This window comes from Sinohyriopsis cumingii, chromosome 3 (assembly GCF_028554795.1).
Source record: "Sinohyriopsis cumingii isolate HCF-2022 chromosome 3, ASM2855479v2, whole genome shotgun sequence".
Taxonomy (NCBI): Eukaryota; Metazoa; Mollusca; class Bivalvia; order Unionida; family Unionidae; genus Sinohyriopsis; species Sinohyriopsis cumingii.
In genome coordinates, this window is record NC_142963.1 from 123,911,448 (window position 1) to 123,929,186 (window position 17,739).

The 17,739-nt window shown below is 34.0% G+C and overlaps 1 protein-coding gene across 1 annotated transcript in view; it reads right to left on the reverse strand.

Moving 5' to 3' along the window:
* LOC149803765 (cytosolic endo-beta-N-acetylglucosaminidase-like) overlaps positions 1-17,739 on the reverse strand; it is a 43,513-nt gene that overhangs the window by 11,994 nt on the left and 13,780 nt on the right. Inside the window, exons 3-9 of the mRNA XM_089953535.1 lie at positions 16,219-16,367; positions 13,630-13,784; positions 6,219-6,367; positions 5,103-5,274; positions 3,748-3,851; positions 3,218-3,326; positions 1,980-2,281 (exon numbers count right to left, since the gene is read on the reverse strand). Of these exons, the coding sequence (XP_089809661.1) occupies positions 1,980-2,281; positions 3,218-3,326; positions 3,748-3,851; positions 5,103-5,274; positions 6,219-6,367; positions 13,630-13,784; positions 16,219-16,367 (1,140 nt within the window). The remainder of the gene's footprint in view (positions 1-1,979; positions 2,282-3,217; positions 3,327-3,747; positions 3,852-5,102; positions 5,275-6,218; positions 6,368-13,629; positions 13,785-16,218; positions 16,368-17,739) is intronic.

Consider the following 17,739-nt stretch of genomic DNA (forward strand, 5'->3'; position numbering starts at 1 on the left):
GCAATGCACATATGATGATGCCAAAAATTATACTTCATTATCATGACAAGGTCACACTAAAACTTCTGCACTCCTTTGGGAGGTATTTGACATGTGATGTCATGACAGCAGGGCCTGACAAATCTTGTCATATTCTTAAACAAATACTTTTCATGATGTCTACTCTGCCCTGCACTCCACGTCCAGTCTGGACACTTATCAATCTCGATCATATGTCCCAGGACTTTCATAATCTTGATGGATATCCTACTGATCCTAGATTTTCTTCCCAAACACCATACCCTATGTGTCAGTAACTACTCAGAAACACCGGTTTCATCTGGAGACACACACACCAACATACACACATGCCAACACACAAAGAGACACACATGCAAAGAGTGCATGACTAGGTACTAATGCCACATTCTTATGTAGTTATTTTCTTCAACTGTTGAGAAAACTGAAAGCAATAAACTGAAAGCACAGGCAAAATAATGGAAACCATTATTTAATCCAAAAACATTTGCCCAAGAATAATTAAACAGATTCTATGATCCTCCATTGTGAATAATATCAGCATCTTTATCTTGGATGTAAGGCATTATGATACACTGTGTTCATGTACAAAGATTGCATAAAATTTGATAAATGGAGTACTGTATGCCTTGCAGGGGCTTCAAGAATTGATATCCACTCCAGTCTCTCCATTGTCAGACAAGATATCCACTCCATTCTCTCCATTGTCAGACAAGATATCCACTCCAGTCTCTCCACTGTCAGACAAGATATCCACTCCAGTCTCTCCATTGTCAGATAATATCTCAATCAGGTTGGCAATAGAGTACTGCTTCTCTGATCCTTTAGCATTCCCCTCATGTTAACATGTGGTCATAAATGGCATATTGGTTCTGACTTGAAAATACAATTTTCTCCATGACAGCAACCCTTTCTGATGAAATTGCTAACAACCCTTTACTAAAATTGTTCTATTTTTTCTAAATGACTATGATGTCAGATTATATTATTAATGACTTCCTCACTACTAAATTCTGCGTCATTAGGGTTTATGTTTTCCACATTATAAAGCAAGAACCCTACCAAAATCTTCTGCAAATATATTTTTTTCCAATACGTATCAAAATACTCAACACAATTTATACTTAATACACAAAAGGTTTCAACATAATATTTTATTTTTAAACCATTGGGCAATTAATGATTCTTTCATTTTATTCAAATATGAGGTCATGGACATTTCCCCCAAAAGTCTAGACAAATTTTTTCAATGTCAACAGCCACATAATATTTTTGACATTAGATTAAAAAAGATAATACAAACTGACATACTATAATTCACCTTCATGTGCCCACTAATAATACTCACTGAAACAACCCACAATAGTTTATAATCAAGGTTCCTGAAATATCTTGCACTTCATTACGAAGTTACTTCAGTTTCCTGTAGTTAAATATATTTTGAATTTACATCTTTTTGTTTCTTTTGCCTTTCCAAATTAAACCTACACATTTTTTTTCAATTCAATGTATTCTACAAACCTTCATTGCATAGAAAGCTTGATTTTAAAATCAAAAGTTAAACATGTTCACTTTATCATCTTCTATTCTTTTATAATTTCAATTTTTCTAAACATAAAATTTGGTCTAAGGAAAAAGGAAAAAAATAACAAGATTAAGGCAATAAATGGTAAAAAATTTAAATAATAAAGACCTATTTTTTTAGATAAATTGTGTTCTACAAAGCCTAAGACTGACTTAGCTGCAACATCATCATGGGATGCATCCCAGGGCAATAAGGCTGCCTCCATTAGTCACTTCCTACAACATGCTAGAGGGTGCAATGGACATACTCTACATCCTCAAGCCTACAACTGCAACAAATTACAATTTTTTAAAAATAATAACAAAGTTTGATTAAAAGAAAATTCCAGCAAAGTTTTTGTTACTTTATGATTGATAAATAATCATGTATTACTAACCCTGATGTGGCACTCTTCTTATTCCTTAAATCTGCCTTGAGTTTTAAACAGGTACCTCCAATATAAGCATCTTCTGTATAAACATATGTCTCAACTGCCCCTGCCATCTGCATTGTGGTTTTGCTAGACTCTGAAGATGTTTGAGTTGTACTATCATTCTTGATCTGAACATTGTCAGTCTGGTTCCCTTCTGAAATTGTCTGACCCTTTATTTGAATTTGGTCATCAGACTGTGACACAGTTGTTAAGATAGGCTGCATACTCTGTATGCTAAGGTTGCTCCATGGAGAATCTAACAAAGCCTGGAAATAAATGGAAGATAGCATGTAACACTGCATTCAACCCTCTTATGAGGCTCCTCTCATGCGAGGTGACCACTCACAACAGGCTATCTCAACCTGCAAAACAGAAGTAATCTCCATCATGTTGCCTTTCTGTTTCTTTTATAAAAAGCCACCACCCCTCAAGAAGAAAACAATTTAAATGCAGAAGGGATGACCTCTCTCTCTCTCTCTCTGCACATGTGTGTATGTGTGCTCAACAGATGATAAGTCTATAATTAATAGGACTATGCAAGGATCAAAAAAATTGTGTATTTACTTTGAACTGGGTCTAATTTGATGACATCATAGCCCAAGATAGATGAAGCATTGACAGACATTTTTAAAACTTTGCAAGTATTTTAGTGAATGACCTTAGAATAATAACTTGCAGTCAAGTGTATGACAATTACACAGATATAAGATATACGTAACTATGAAGATAACAGACCCTGGTTATGCAATGCTGTGGCAGAATTGTGTTTATGCAAACTGTCTGCAACAATCCTAAAACATCAGTAAACATATCTCCAAGCAACTTCAGAAACAATCTGTTAAAATAATGTTTACCACCCAACCCCCAGCTCTTGATCTAAAAAAGTTAAGTTCCAAATGCAATAAAAGATTAACCTGACATAAAATAAAGACAAACAAGAACTACTATTAAGAACTCTGTAAATACACCCCTCTGCATGAATATGACAACAATATGAGGATAGTACAATAAACTTTAACAACACTTTGTAAAAAAAAAAAACTGTATCTTTTAATTTGTGCAGAAATTAACTACACAAAATTTCACAATTTCTTGATGACTTTAACAACAGTATTACATTTCAAACTCTTTAATCAAACAAGAGTAAATCTACTGACAGTATCAAACTATGAAGAATTTAGGCAAATAAATTACAGAATTACCTTCCCCTGTAGGTAATATTTCTGCCCATAACCCTGACAAAAGGAGGTTACTAAAGGGAGGCTTTTAATTGGTCTGCAGTGACAATGTGGTCGCAGGTAACTCCAAAACCTACAAAATGTTGAATAAACAGGAATACAAGACAAAAAACATTTAAATCATTAAATTTTCTCTCTCTCTCTCTCTCTCTCTCTCTCTCTCTCTCTCTCTATATATATATATATATATATATATATATATATATATATATATATATATATATATATATATATCATCATTTCAGTCAAATTTACACCATCCACACCAAATATTAAATCCAGTGTTTGGAAAACTGCAGAGGAATAAATGTAAACAAACTTTACACAAACTTAATTCAAAATTAGTTACAACACTGAAAGTTAACTATGTGACAATAATGATAACTCTGAAAGTTTGCTTCAATTTGTACATCATAAGCAAGATTTCAAGTCAAAATGAAGAAATCTGCCACAGTATACAATTAGCGTTTCATGCTAAAACCTTCAATACTTACATATTTTCATTTTCTGTAAATTTTTCCATCCCCTGGGTTTCATAAACCCAACCCTGAGCAAATATAGCTGCTGATAAACTGAAATTTCTCACCAAAGTAAGTGCCTGTAAAGAATTAATGAAAATAAATCTTTTCCATGAATATTAAAAGATGTGTTCATTACATTCTTTCAAAGATACCTCAATTATTTAAGACACAAAAAATACTACTGATATAGTTTTATCTTTTATTCTGTGTACTTTATACAACAAGACCATGAATAGCACTTTATACAGATGTTCTGTATTTAACAGTCATCTATGTGGGCTCTATGTTTGATATGGCTGAATATGGAAATTAATCCCCAATGAGTGTCAATGACCTTGACTTTTATTAACATATGAGGTTGTGAACTTAAACTATGCATACTGAAACTATTACTTTCTTATTAGACTATCATGACTTCTCACCATTTGGCACCAGAATTGAAAGGTCTGACCCTAACTGCAAGTTATCAACAAAGTTTGGTCATGAAATGTACTTGAAAACAAAAGCTATTCTACAAAACCCATTTTTCTTTGAGCTACAATAACCCTGCCCATTGAGATTAGACCACAAAGACAACAGGACTCTACCATACCTTAAGTGCACATCCTCCACAAACTTTAGTCAGTGACCTTGAACTTTAACTTGTCAACTTAGAAATCAATAGGCTTCTATCTTAATGTAAACCACTAATACATTCTGGTGATGGCATATGGTTGATAACTTAAATGTGTGTTCAGAAACCAATTTCTTCTTTCAGGCACAGTAACCTTGACTTGTGACCTTTTGACCCCTAAATCGATAGGCTTCTCCCTTACTCCAAGTACAAACCAACCATAAAGTTTGGCTACTGTAAATGATGGATAACTCGAGTTTTTGTGCAGAAACAAAATTGGCAACAGACAGATGGATAGATGGAGAACATCATAAAATAATATATTATGCCTTGTTATAGGCATATAAAGAAATTCAATATGCAAAAATAATTTTGATTTTTATGAAAGAACTGTGATGGAAAAATTTACGAGTGCAAAACATTAAGACAATATGGCAACTTATAAAAATTCAAACTGTCTTAGTTGCAAGATTTTTTAAAATAAATTTTTATTAAATCTTTAAACACATATTTTCTGTTATCTTACTGGGTATAATTTTAAAAGGAAAACAAAATTCAGTTTTACAGATGATGGTACACTAATATGTAGAAATGATTATCTTAACTCTGCTCAATGACCAAGTATCCATAAACCAATGATCCAATGAGTTATTCACACCATCCATATATCAACAACATAAAGAATATCATTGAAATTTTGATTTAAGAGTTGCACCTCAATGGTGTTGTATCCCCCTCCACCAAGGCACCCACGGCCAAACACATCAATGCCAACATACACATCATAAGATCGACTGGCAGCCGAAGCAAATATTTTGGAGTTGAGAAGTTTCTCCTCATTCCAGCAGTAATTCAGGAAAATACCATCACAGGCATCAAAAAATAGTCTGGATGTAAAGACGAATTATTAATTTATAATCATGTTCATTTGTGATTGCTTCAAATAAAAAATTTCATGCAGCTGGCAGAAGAAAAAGATAAATATTGTAAGAATAATCTGAGACACAAAGAAATGCATGTACTTAACTTTCACAATAACAATGTTACTCATGTAGCATGGGATTCCATGATTTTTTAAAGGTTTAATAAAGTCATCAGTTTTTTTTTAATTCCTACATATCATCATGCCAACATAGCCATTTCATACTGGTATTATAGCATCATGCCATTTCATATTGGTATTATAGCATATAAGGATCATCCCTTCTTTATGTTTATCACAAAGTTACAGCTGATTGTAACTGATGTAATTCATACTGCATTCACTATGGTTTTCAAGACTTTGACATTGTTCAGAACATAAAACAAAATATAATTTTGTTACAGTCATAATGTATGATACTAAGCAAAACCCACTGCAAGTTATGCATTATAAATATCTGATGATGACAATAGGCCAACAGGATTGAGCTCTACAAATAAAATTCAACATTCATTTGATGATGCATATTACTAAGGTGAGTTTACTTGATGCAGAAATCACCTGAAATAATCTTTAAAAAATTTATGTATGTCTCTTCAAATTTTTTTTGTATAATAGAATTCATATAATATGTGCTCCTTGCTTCTCTTCTTAAAAATCCAAGATAAAGACAAGGTTTTTTTATTAAACAACACTAAGCTATTTTGATTAATATGTCATAAATGATCTGCTCTCCAACAAAAATTCTTTTACTGACATAATTTATCTGAGGATACCTGCCAAATTTCATATTACCTTAAATTAAAGTGACATTTTCAAATTTCTGACTGATTTGAACACACACTTTTCTTGATATGAAAACTTTTCAAGTGAAACATTAAAAGAAACAAATATATCATGCTATTTTACCTGTTTTTTTCATTCAGTTGATCTTGCCACTTAAGTTCCCCAGTGGTGATAACACTATCATACCAGATGACCAGAGACTCTGGTACAGCTTGGTGCATCTTTTGAGTTAGGTATTTGACAAAGCCAGCCAGATTCTCTATCAAATTCACCTGTGATAAAAATTATAATGACCATACTGCCTTTAAGAGCTAACAAACCTTAATGAGCTAATGTTCATTTAGCAGTGGGGACCAGAAAATCATAATCATGGGGTTAGATTATTTCTCTTCTGCAAGGTGTAACCCCTCAAGTGCAATTTTCTTGACCTGTCTCAACCACCAATTTTGGTTCTTTTAATCTCACCCATTTCTTCATAAAAGAGAAAAAAAATCTTATGTTTATTCTGTCACATTACAGATTTACCTGAGTTGTAACCATGTACATATCTATGTTGTTGCAATGTCATTAAAGTGCATTTCACTATACATGTACTAAGATGCCATCAAATTGTCAAGAATCAACTGGCCTAGGCAACCAACCAAGTAACAACTGGCCTGAGACAACCAAGTAATAAAACTGACCTGAGGAAACCAACCAACCAAACAACAACTGACCCAAGATAACCAACCAAATAACAACTCACCTGAGACATCTAGCCAAGTGACAACACACCTGAGACAATTGACCAAGTGAAAACTGACACGAGGCAACTGGCCAGAGACAAAAACAATAAAAGAAAAGTAAGAGACATTTTAGACGTTTTTTTTGTGCCACATAGTTGAGAAATATGGATCACAATAAATACTAATATCAATGCTGATACTGGAATCACATTGATCAAATTTTGCCTTCAAGATGAAATTATTTTACTGCTGCATGGGGATTTGCTTTTCCTTTCACTTAACACATTATTTTCAAAAAAATGATTAATTTCAATTTAGAGGTGAAACGGCATCAAGTATGTATGTATATATGTATTAGCATATAACAGCACATAAGCCCATTAATGGTTATATGGTGCCAATTAAAAGTAACTTTTAAAATGTAAAAATATAGAATGACACAAAAAACTTCAATAAAATAAACCCTTCCAAATAAACATCATGTACTACAAGCTTAAAGGCAAAGATGCTAAGATTCTTTAAATTTTTATGAAATTAAAAAACAGATATAAAATTTTTTGATTGAATTCAATTATTTTCATCTTTCATGTGTTGGGTATAGACTTTTAGTCAAATTGTAATTGATGTTGTGAATAGAGGTTACTATGATGACAACCAATGCATATCATTAAGCTACCAGTTTTAATACAAAGGGACAACAGCACTTAACAACATGCAGACTATCCTCAACAATACATCATTCCAATCATAACTCTAAAGTCAAGAAGTGTTTAATTTAGAGACATTATAATTTTAGTCTTTTCAAACTCAAAAAAAGCATTCTATTCAAGACTATTTGCAACTAAATTATGTAATCATTTATAAATATAACAGTAACATAGGTCTCGCTAGGATTTTAAAACTAGGAGTCCAGTACTCCCATTTTGGTAAAAATAGGAGTCCCACCATCAAAAGTTGCAGTCCCTTCTCTCCTAAAGAATCAACGCAGACGTGAGTGCATCTATTTTTACATGGAGAGGTTTTCGTAATGTAATCACTCACTATAATATAGCTTCATTACAACAGTCCATTTAAAGTTTCGTAAATTTATGGTTTATTTATTTGTATTTATTTGTATACATACTTGTAGTAATTTTAGGCAAATAAATAGCATCTGATTTGCTGTTTTTTCCCCCATTTTCGCAAATACGTGTCAAGTAAAAAAAAACAGTTTAGACCTTAAAGTGCATCTCGCGAATTCCACAACATAGCATTGTCCCATACGTTTCTGACCTATATAATTTGCATTTTAAAGTTAAATATTTAATAAAATAATACCTAGGCTTTGGTTTCAATGATCTGTACATTTTTTCTGAATATATTTGCCTGATGATTTAAGAAAACAGACAATCTAATAAAATGGTACATCCCAGACTTAGCGAAGTCCGCCATTATTTCCCGTTAGGCCTATTGGTTCACTTACAGTTTAAAACTAATTTTATGATGAAATATTGTATAACAGGCTGTTAATATATATCCAGAACACTGATTCTCATCTTAAAACACAAGTTTGTATGTTTTATCATCGAAGGATAGCATGCAGGAAATTGATAGATACCTAATTGGAAAAGGGTTAATGGTCAATCAGCTATCAAAACATAATGCTTGTGAATGGGCAAGAGTTTGTTTGTCAACGTAACTGATATAAAAACTAGGCCTATCTACTGATGCATTGATGAATACATTTCGCTACAACACTAGAACTAACCAGGCTAAGGCAAGGGGCATTTTAAAAAAAAATGGTATGGTCAGTCAATGTACCTCTTAAATAATCACAGGGCAAAGTCGTTTTCACTTTCCTAACAGAAGAAGGCGACGTTTACATTTTTAGGCGACTTGTCACCCATTTACGAATGGCATTTTGTCTAAGTCTCAACATGTCTTGATTCTGAGGTCACATGCACTGCTTATTCCGATACATTCGGAAATGAACACAACAACGAAAGCTAAAGTTGTTTATTTGATGTACTTTTATAAATGACCACATGTACATCTCTGGGACTCCTCTGAATTCAGTCACTGTAAATATCAGTACATTTTCCCACCTTGCCACCAGTCAAAGCCTTTGAACGTGCCGCCCAGCTATTACATCATGTTCTTTTTTATGTGTTCTTATAAAATGGCAACATGTACGTACATCAAGGGGTCTTTCAGTCACTGAATTCTGTCTTTGTAAATATCAGCACAGCTAACTGATCAACACATTTCCCACAAAGCAGGTGGCTGAAGCAGGACTGTCAAGTCTTTGAATTTTGCTGCACACCTGTTACATGCGTACGGAGGACTCCCGCCTCAGTGATTGTATGCGTCCCAGCTAAAAAATTGGTGTCCAAATACGCATAATTAAGCATTTCCGATATCTCTGAGTAAACATCATTTGAAATTAAATATTCATGACTGGATAAAGATAGTTTATTTGAAATACTGGAAATGCTAAACAAACAATGCATGTTATTGCTTGTTTGGTGATATTAGTAATCAAATTATCATTTCAACCTTGACCAACACACATATTTACATTTGAGATATGTTTTTTAGAAGCTTCCATTGAAATAGAAGCTTCCATTGAAAGAGAACTGATAAATAGGCATTAGACAGAAACAAAAATAATATGAAACTGCTGAATACAATACAATGTTTTTTATTTGCCTCCCCTGATATTAACAGAGCCAAATAGTGTTTGGATCATTTGTACATCTTTGTACAGTTTAAAACTAAATTCAGAATAGATAATTTGATTCTGCTCCATTCTTAGCAGGATGAGTGTCTTCATGTTTCCCATTTACTGAACCACTACCTGTCCAACACACTTTTCTATCCATCAACTGTCTTTTCTACTGTTTAATCTTTTTTTGACAAGGTACGTCTATTTCCTTAAACTTGAGACTTCCTTGTAGCTCTTTCAGTCATCAATTTTGCCATATTTACCCTTTAATATCTTCTTTTTCATCTGCTTTTATTAGCTTACTGTTTCACACTTTCAGTATTTCCTGTATGCTTAATAATTTTGACTTAACTTCTGAATATTTCCATAAGAATTCTTTTTAAAAAAAAGAGGAACTTTTTTTTCTGATTTCCTTTTCTTCATTTTTTATTCTCCTTTTTTCAAGCCATCTTTTTTCTTTTTTTCTCTTTGTATTTCTTTGTCAGCTTTTTCCTTCTCCAACCTTAGTTTGTAGTTGATGCATACCATTTTTGAACACCCTATATCTTCCCTGTTTAGTAAACTTTTCTCTTGCTGGCTGTACTCATGATCACACAACCTGACAGTACCCTTTACCATTCTGACTCTGTTCACTGTTTTTTCTCCTGATGATATTTCTGTCTTTGTAACCAGCAATGTCATGAGGCAGTACCAATGTTTTCTTATCTAGCAGAGAAGCATTTGGAAGACATTTGTATTTCAAATTATCATTGTCTTGGTTCTCTAAGAACACCTGCCTCCAGAAGTAATCAACTCATTCCTACTCGTGCATTTCATCTTCTGATTGATATACCTTCCATTCATCAATAATGATAGTATTAAGCAACATTCTAGTCCAGGTATAGGTGCTTTACTTAATTTTCTGAGTTTACTTCTGACCATTTCTCAAATCTTTTACTTGGAGATACAAAATCCAGTGTTTTAATTAACTTGTTTCCAAATCTTTTACTTGGAGATAAAGAATCCAGTGTTTTAATTAACTTGTTTCCAAATGGAAACTGGTTAATTGGGTACTTCAAAACTGATGATATGTTGAACTGATTCTCAGAATCTCTGCAATGCAAATCTGTTTTAAAATACAGAAGTTTCATCCTTGCTTTTCCAAGAGCAATATCTTCATCACTTAGCTGAAGTTTTATGCCATTTCATGGACTTTCTAATCATCTGAGGCAGTATTATTCACACTGTCAGCACTGACCAATTGCCTTAAATTGGTTTACACTAACTTTATTTTTTTACTTTTTACTGTACAGTAGGTGCACCACTAGAATACCAAACTGTGGTATAACTAAAGGCTAAAACAAAATTACTTCAAGTTTTTTCTCACTGATTTTCTTATTCTCTTAAATTTGATACTCCTTGCCAATGTCTTTAAATCCTTCTCCAATCTAGTCCCATATTCTTGAATCCCTGTCAAATGCACAACTATATGCTGTATTGCTGGTACAATACTCAGCCAGTGAACTTGTGTGTGCTTCATAAAGACTTCCTCTGCAACATCAAGATTTAGTTGGCATTGTGCATAGTGTGAAGATTACACTTCTTATCTATATCAAAAAAACCTTTCCATTCCGAGTTAGCATCTGATACAATTCAAGATTCCACAGGTAGAGGATCTTCCTGGAAGGACTGAACAAAAAATTTTGTGACTCGCTTCCATCTGCATGGCCAAAGAAGAATCACTTATAAAATCTGCACAAGATTTTATCACATGTGGGGGACCAATATCTGATCAAAAGATCCATTTGCATATTTTCCTGTGTTGGGGTTGTCCCATCACATTGTAATGAGAAGCAGTTATTTAAATTTTTGATATCAGACACAAAAGCAGAATAAAAGGCTTGGTGAGGACCAGGGAAATTTTATTCTGTACCATTCGTACTGGAACCCTCTCCCTACAGATTGCCTGACATGAGCGTAAAGAGAACCCCTGTACTGCAAAAAAGGTCACTCCTCAAAGGTAAGGTCTTGAGCTGGTCTACCAACAGGTCAAGATGAACCGTGACCACTTGGGTCACAGAGGGGTTATCAAAATGAGCTGAGTAGTAGAGATCCTGACTTTATGCACCTGCATAATCATCTTAATAGCAGGAAGATTTAAGCAAACAGATGAACCCACTTCAGGCTGAAGGCATCCACTGTCAAGACTCTCTGGTCTGGGACTGAGTAAACACAGAAGGGGAGCTTGTTGTTTAGCCTACAAGTCCACCAAGGGTATTCCCCATGTCTGAACAAGGAATCTGTTACAGATTGGTGCAGGGCTCATTCTATGAGGACTACCTTGTCTCTCCTGGACAGACTATCTGCCAATATATTCTTCTTCCTGGGAGTAATCCCTTCTGAGATTGCTGATAAAGAAGGTTCCAAACCTCCATGCAAAGAAAAGGGGCATGTGTGCCACCATCTCACCTGTGGTATACCACCTATCTATTGTCAGAGGAGACCATCCAATAGCAACTTCTTAATTGGTTAATGCACCCCCTTGGGGCTAAAAATACTACCCCATTTCAAAATTGTTACATGTTGGGCAGATTCTTCCTGGGACCACAAACCCTGAAGAACAACCCCTTCTTACTCAAAGTGAATGTCCACATGAATCTGACACATCCACAAACAGACAGGAGTGGGGTTTGGGGGGCATGCAGGGAACTGCTGTCAAAACCCGGTCCTGATTTTCCGACCAACCAAAGTAAGTCTCCAGTTTACCAAAAGGAGAATCTGGAGGGGGCACAAGTGAAGTCTTCCTAGGGAAACCAGGTCTGCTGCAGAGTTCAAGGTCCTGAGAAGAGACTGATGTATATATGAACTGACAACAAAAGTCATGGCTCTCAATGCTACCAAAAAGAACCAGGATTCAGTCTACTCTGTATAGTGGGATAAGGACTAATCTTCTATTCATGAGGAAATTCATCCCCACAAATACAAAATCCTGTGATGGAACTAGCTCCAATTTCTCTAGGTTTAGTATAATGCCCAACCAGGTCACCATGGGCCATCAGCTAGACATATGTTGTCTGAGAGGCTCTAAGAGGTCATTGTGAATCAACTAATCAGAATACTGGAGGATAGGGATTCCCAGGCACCTTAGGTGGGCAGTGACTACTCCCATTACTCTGAAAAATACTCCATCTTGAAAGATTCCTCTTGAAGAAACATGTTTAAGGTGCACAGGTCAAAAATCAGCCGACATATTCAACCTCTTTTGGACAGTAGAAATATCAGGAAGTAGAATGCTAAAGACACACCATTTAACACCCTCTCTGCTGTGTGGTTTTGAACACTTCTACCTTTAATCACAGACAGCATTTGTGCAACAGTACATATGGTCAAACACAAGCCAGCATCAACAATACTTAACCTTGGTACTATAGACAATGAATATAGTGAAACAAACAAAATTCATAATGTATAAAAATTAGTGTAGTGTGACTCTGACTCACTATAACTGAAATGAATGGTGTGCAACCACCTGAAAAAAACTATCAGAAGAACATGCTGATGTGTGACCCCATTCTTCAAGTCAAAACTAAATGACATAAAGCATTAGTCAATGATTTAGCAAACCAGATGCTCACTAAATAAATGTATACTGAAGCAGAAGCCACAAGCAAATCTGGTGATAAATGGGGAAACAATGCCTAACCAAGAGTCCACGAAAAAATCATAACTGAATTAAAACAATTGTGGATATCCATTGGCTGAAGGGCTTAGGATATGGGGAGCTGGTTCGGTCAGTGTTAATTCTAGTTCTGAACTTTCTAGAACTTTTCATCTAATAGGAGAATGTAATTTTTATTATATGGAGAAGAGTAATTTCATCCCAGAAATGTAAGCTGCACAATAGCATCAGGTAAAATCTTACTGATATTAAAGCTAGTTCTGCACTGTTCATTGTCAGTTTTTTTTCCATATATTTAAATGAATCCACAAACCTAAACATACTGTATGCCTTGCTTCATCCAGTCTATATTAAAGGATTATTTGCTATATGACTTTTGTTCTTTATATATATATATGCAGCTGTACATTAGGTTGAGACTGTTTTCCATTACAAACCAACATTTACCTGAATTATGTTTTCTATGTTGATAAGCCAGCCATCAAACTGATAGTAAACAGCGATCTGAACCAGCTTGTCAACAAAGGCTTTGTATGATTCCTCTGTCTGAAGGAAGATCTCACAGTTCTTCTTCCCATCATCCCATTCTGTTATCACAGTTCCTGCAGGGGAAAAAACAAGTCTTACTGTGACATTGTCATAGGTCACAATAGTATGATATGCCTTAACTTTGTTTTTGCTAAGTATTCAAATATAAACCAAGTGCATGTTACATCTCACAAAGTAAGAAAAGAAAATCTCAAAGAATTCTGAACTATCTCACTTCTCAGTTTCTCACAGAATTATACATTTCTGCAGCTAAATTTTTCTTGTCTTGCATATACAGTAGAACCTGTCAACATAAGAATCCATGAAAACTAAGAACAAAGAGAACTACTTTTCTGGCATAAATCTGAGCTTTCATATTTCTTAAAATCTGAATCTTCTAAATATGGGAACATTAGTTAAAAAACTGTGTATTCTAATTCTATCAGGTGAAAAAGCAGTGACATAAATATTAAATATAGGACAGCTCTTGTGTATCAAACTGGGCTTCCCAATCTGGGAAAGAGCTGACGTTAATTATAGGAATACAACATACTCTACAATGCAACAGTTGGATGATACTGACAAACTAATGAATATTTTATCATCATCATTTTTAAAAAAAAACATTTATCCACAAGAAAACCCAAGCAAGCCATAGTATGGTTTCTGATGTTCCCTGCTGAAGTCCACTAGTGAAACCATGTTGATATGACTGTCCATTAAGAATGAGTATTAAAAACAAGATTTTCAAGCTGGTTGCTGTTGTGGCCTATATTAGATCTCAGATCAGCATCATTTTTATTAAGACCACTAGACATTATAAGACGTTATTGAGTCAGAACCCCATGTTGATATGACCATCCATTCAGGATGAGTATTAAAAACAAGATTTTCAAGCTGGTTGCTGTGGTGGCCAATATTAGATCTCAGATCAGTATCATTTTTATTAAGACCACTAGACATTATAAGACGTTATTGAGTCAGAACCCCATGTTGATATGACCATCCATTCAGGATGAGTATTAAAAACAAGATTTTCAAGCTGGTTGCTGTGGTGGCCTATATTAGATCTCAGATCAGCATCATTTTTATTAAGACCACTAGACATTATAAGACGTTATTGAGTCAGAACCCCATGTTGATATGACCATCCATTCAGGATGAGTATTAAAAACAAGATTTTCAAGCTGGTTGCTGTGGTGACCTATATTAGATCTCAGATCAGCATCATTTTTATTAAGACCACTAGACATTATAAGACGTTATTGAGTCAGAACCCCATGTTGATATGACCATCCATTCACAAGGACTAGCAATAACAAAATTTTCAAGATTGCTGCTGTGTTGGTCTGAGCAATACCATTTTCATTTAGGACCAACTAGACCTTGTGATGAATGTGTATGTAAAACTTCATGGTAATCCTCCTAGCAATGACAAACTTGTGATAATGAATGTCGGACAACATGCCATCCCATAAGCTCTTCTGGTCTATGACTAGCAGAGCTAAAAACCAAAGTGAAATGACATTTACTTGAACCTGAAATGAGTAATTAACACAAATACTAAGATTTTAAAGGTTTGTGAAGTAGTTCAGATGGAAATAACTGCAAGAACCTCTCAAAGGGAATATTTTGTCATAAAGTCTTGATTGGTAAGAAAGTATGTCTCTTGGTTCCAGAGATATTGAACATTTTACACTGGCCAAAAGTTTTTTATAAATGAAACCTTCAGCAAACAAAAGAAATCTGACGAAAGATCAAAAACTCATGGCAAGTAAAATATTAAGTGACACACATACTAAACAGAGTTTCATAAGCTAGGTTAGAGATTGATTCAGAGGTACAGAAGGATATCTGACAGATGGATGGACAGATGTGCAGTCAGAAAAGTGATTACTGAAATTTTGTTTTAAATTAAGTCTAAGCACTGAGTCATCAGTTGGAATTATTCATATTTTTCAACAGCATAAATTTATGACGCTCAGATTTTTGTGGCAGTCTAAGATAACCAGGCTGATTTGTAACTCAAGTCCCACAATATCACCTCCATTTATGACATAAATGAACACAATGTAGGTGTTGCAGTGGATAAAAGTTTCCATGCAAAACATTTTTCACCTAAAGAGATGTCATTTGCATTTAAAGTAAAATATATCTGAGAGGTTAAATGAAGTTCATTTGATAAATACTGTGGAAACATGTTTTGTTAACATTACCTTCTATGAGAATATCGCAACTAACAATGTCATGCCTAATGATTACAAACTGACATGGTATTGAAAAATTAGGAATAACATAACCCACCACTGATGGTTCAACAAGGTCTAACAACTTATTCTAAGTGTTATTTATGGCACAGGTGATCATATGAATTGGTTCCTAGAGAAGAGGGAAGTAAACTCCTCAGAACAATTAACTATGGATATGCTGATGACATGGAAACAATAGGACTTTGCATGTAAAATGCATGTGTGTAGAAACTACCCAATCCCCATGTAAAATATTTACCCAAAACGCAAACTCCATGTTTGTGTGCAGCATTTGTCCATCCTGGTGGAGGAATAGTTACAAAATGATGACTGAAGTACACAAAGGTGTCAATGTATTGCCAGTGATAAAAACGATAGCAGTTGTCCTTGAAACATCCTTGGATAAATCTGGAAAAGTAAATATTTTTATCAGTTTTTAATGACTTTTCATTTAAAAATGTCTTATTCTAAGTCGATAACAAGATTACTATAAATGGTACATTATAGGCCTGAACTGTGTTTAAAACTCCCATATGCAGGCACACCATGCTTTGATGTGTCCTTACAGTTTCTCACTTGCAACCGGATTCATCTTTATAATTATTAAACTATTTTTTATTTTATTTAACAAAATTGCTATAAGGGCAAACAGATCTTATTAGGTCATTAATATCAGCAAACAAACATACCCACCAAATTTTATGTCATCCTCAGGTGGTTTTTGTTTAATTAAACTGTCATGGTGTTTGTCAAATGTCTAAACACACACAAGTTATAATAATGTGTTAAAAATTAACAAAAAGTGCTGTAATGGATTGAAAATCTAATCAGGTCATATACATATGAATACAAATATGCATACTAAATTTCATGTGTTTCATATGGTTTTTGCTTCATTCTGCAAATAAGGATTTTTGTACCCAGAAAGTCAAACTCTCAAAAGTTTTAAAAAACTGTTGTCATAGCCTAAAAATCTAACGATATTGTCTGTACATGAACATAAATATGAAATAAATTTCATTAGCGCTTTTATTCCTCAGTGATGATAACAAGGTACTGCAAAAAATGAAGTTCAACAAGTTTTTAATCTGTAAAGCAATGCAAGATTAGTGTAAATGACTGAAAATCGAATCAGGTCTATCATGTACATATAAATCAAAATTTACCTACCACACTTAATTTGCCAAAATGGTTTTTAACCGATTATGTTATCAAAGTTTTTACCCAAAAAAAATAGGTCCAAGTCTAAAAATTTTAAAATGTGTAAAACTTAAAAATGTAGTTTTCTGGGGTGGGTGAGACTGGGTGGGTGGGGGAAACTAATTTTAGTAATGCAATACTTACCTGTCACTACTGCCTTGATTACTTTCTGGGATAATAAGTCTCCACATCTGAGCTTATATTGTTATGTATATTTTATTTAATTGTTTGTTTGTTAGTTAAAAAAAAAATTCATTACATGTTATTGTAATGTAACATTGTTTGCTGGACTTGACCATGTCCAAAAACTGAGTTCATTTCTGCTTGACCTGATTCACATTTTTTTTTTACATATTTCATTTATGTAAACAACTAATAGTAGCTTTATTATTCTCTATGTGTATGAGCTTATTAACTGAATTATTATTCAGGTAAACATGTTGATTTGGGTCAGGGTTTTGGAGATTCCAAAGTGAATTTTATAGGTTATTGTGTTGTAAGTAAACAATGCTCATTAGATCATTCTAGAAGGTTATTTTCCATTTGTTAATGGTTGCTTTTAGAAAATGCTAATTTGTGA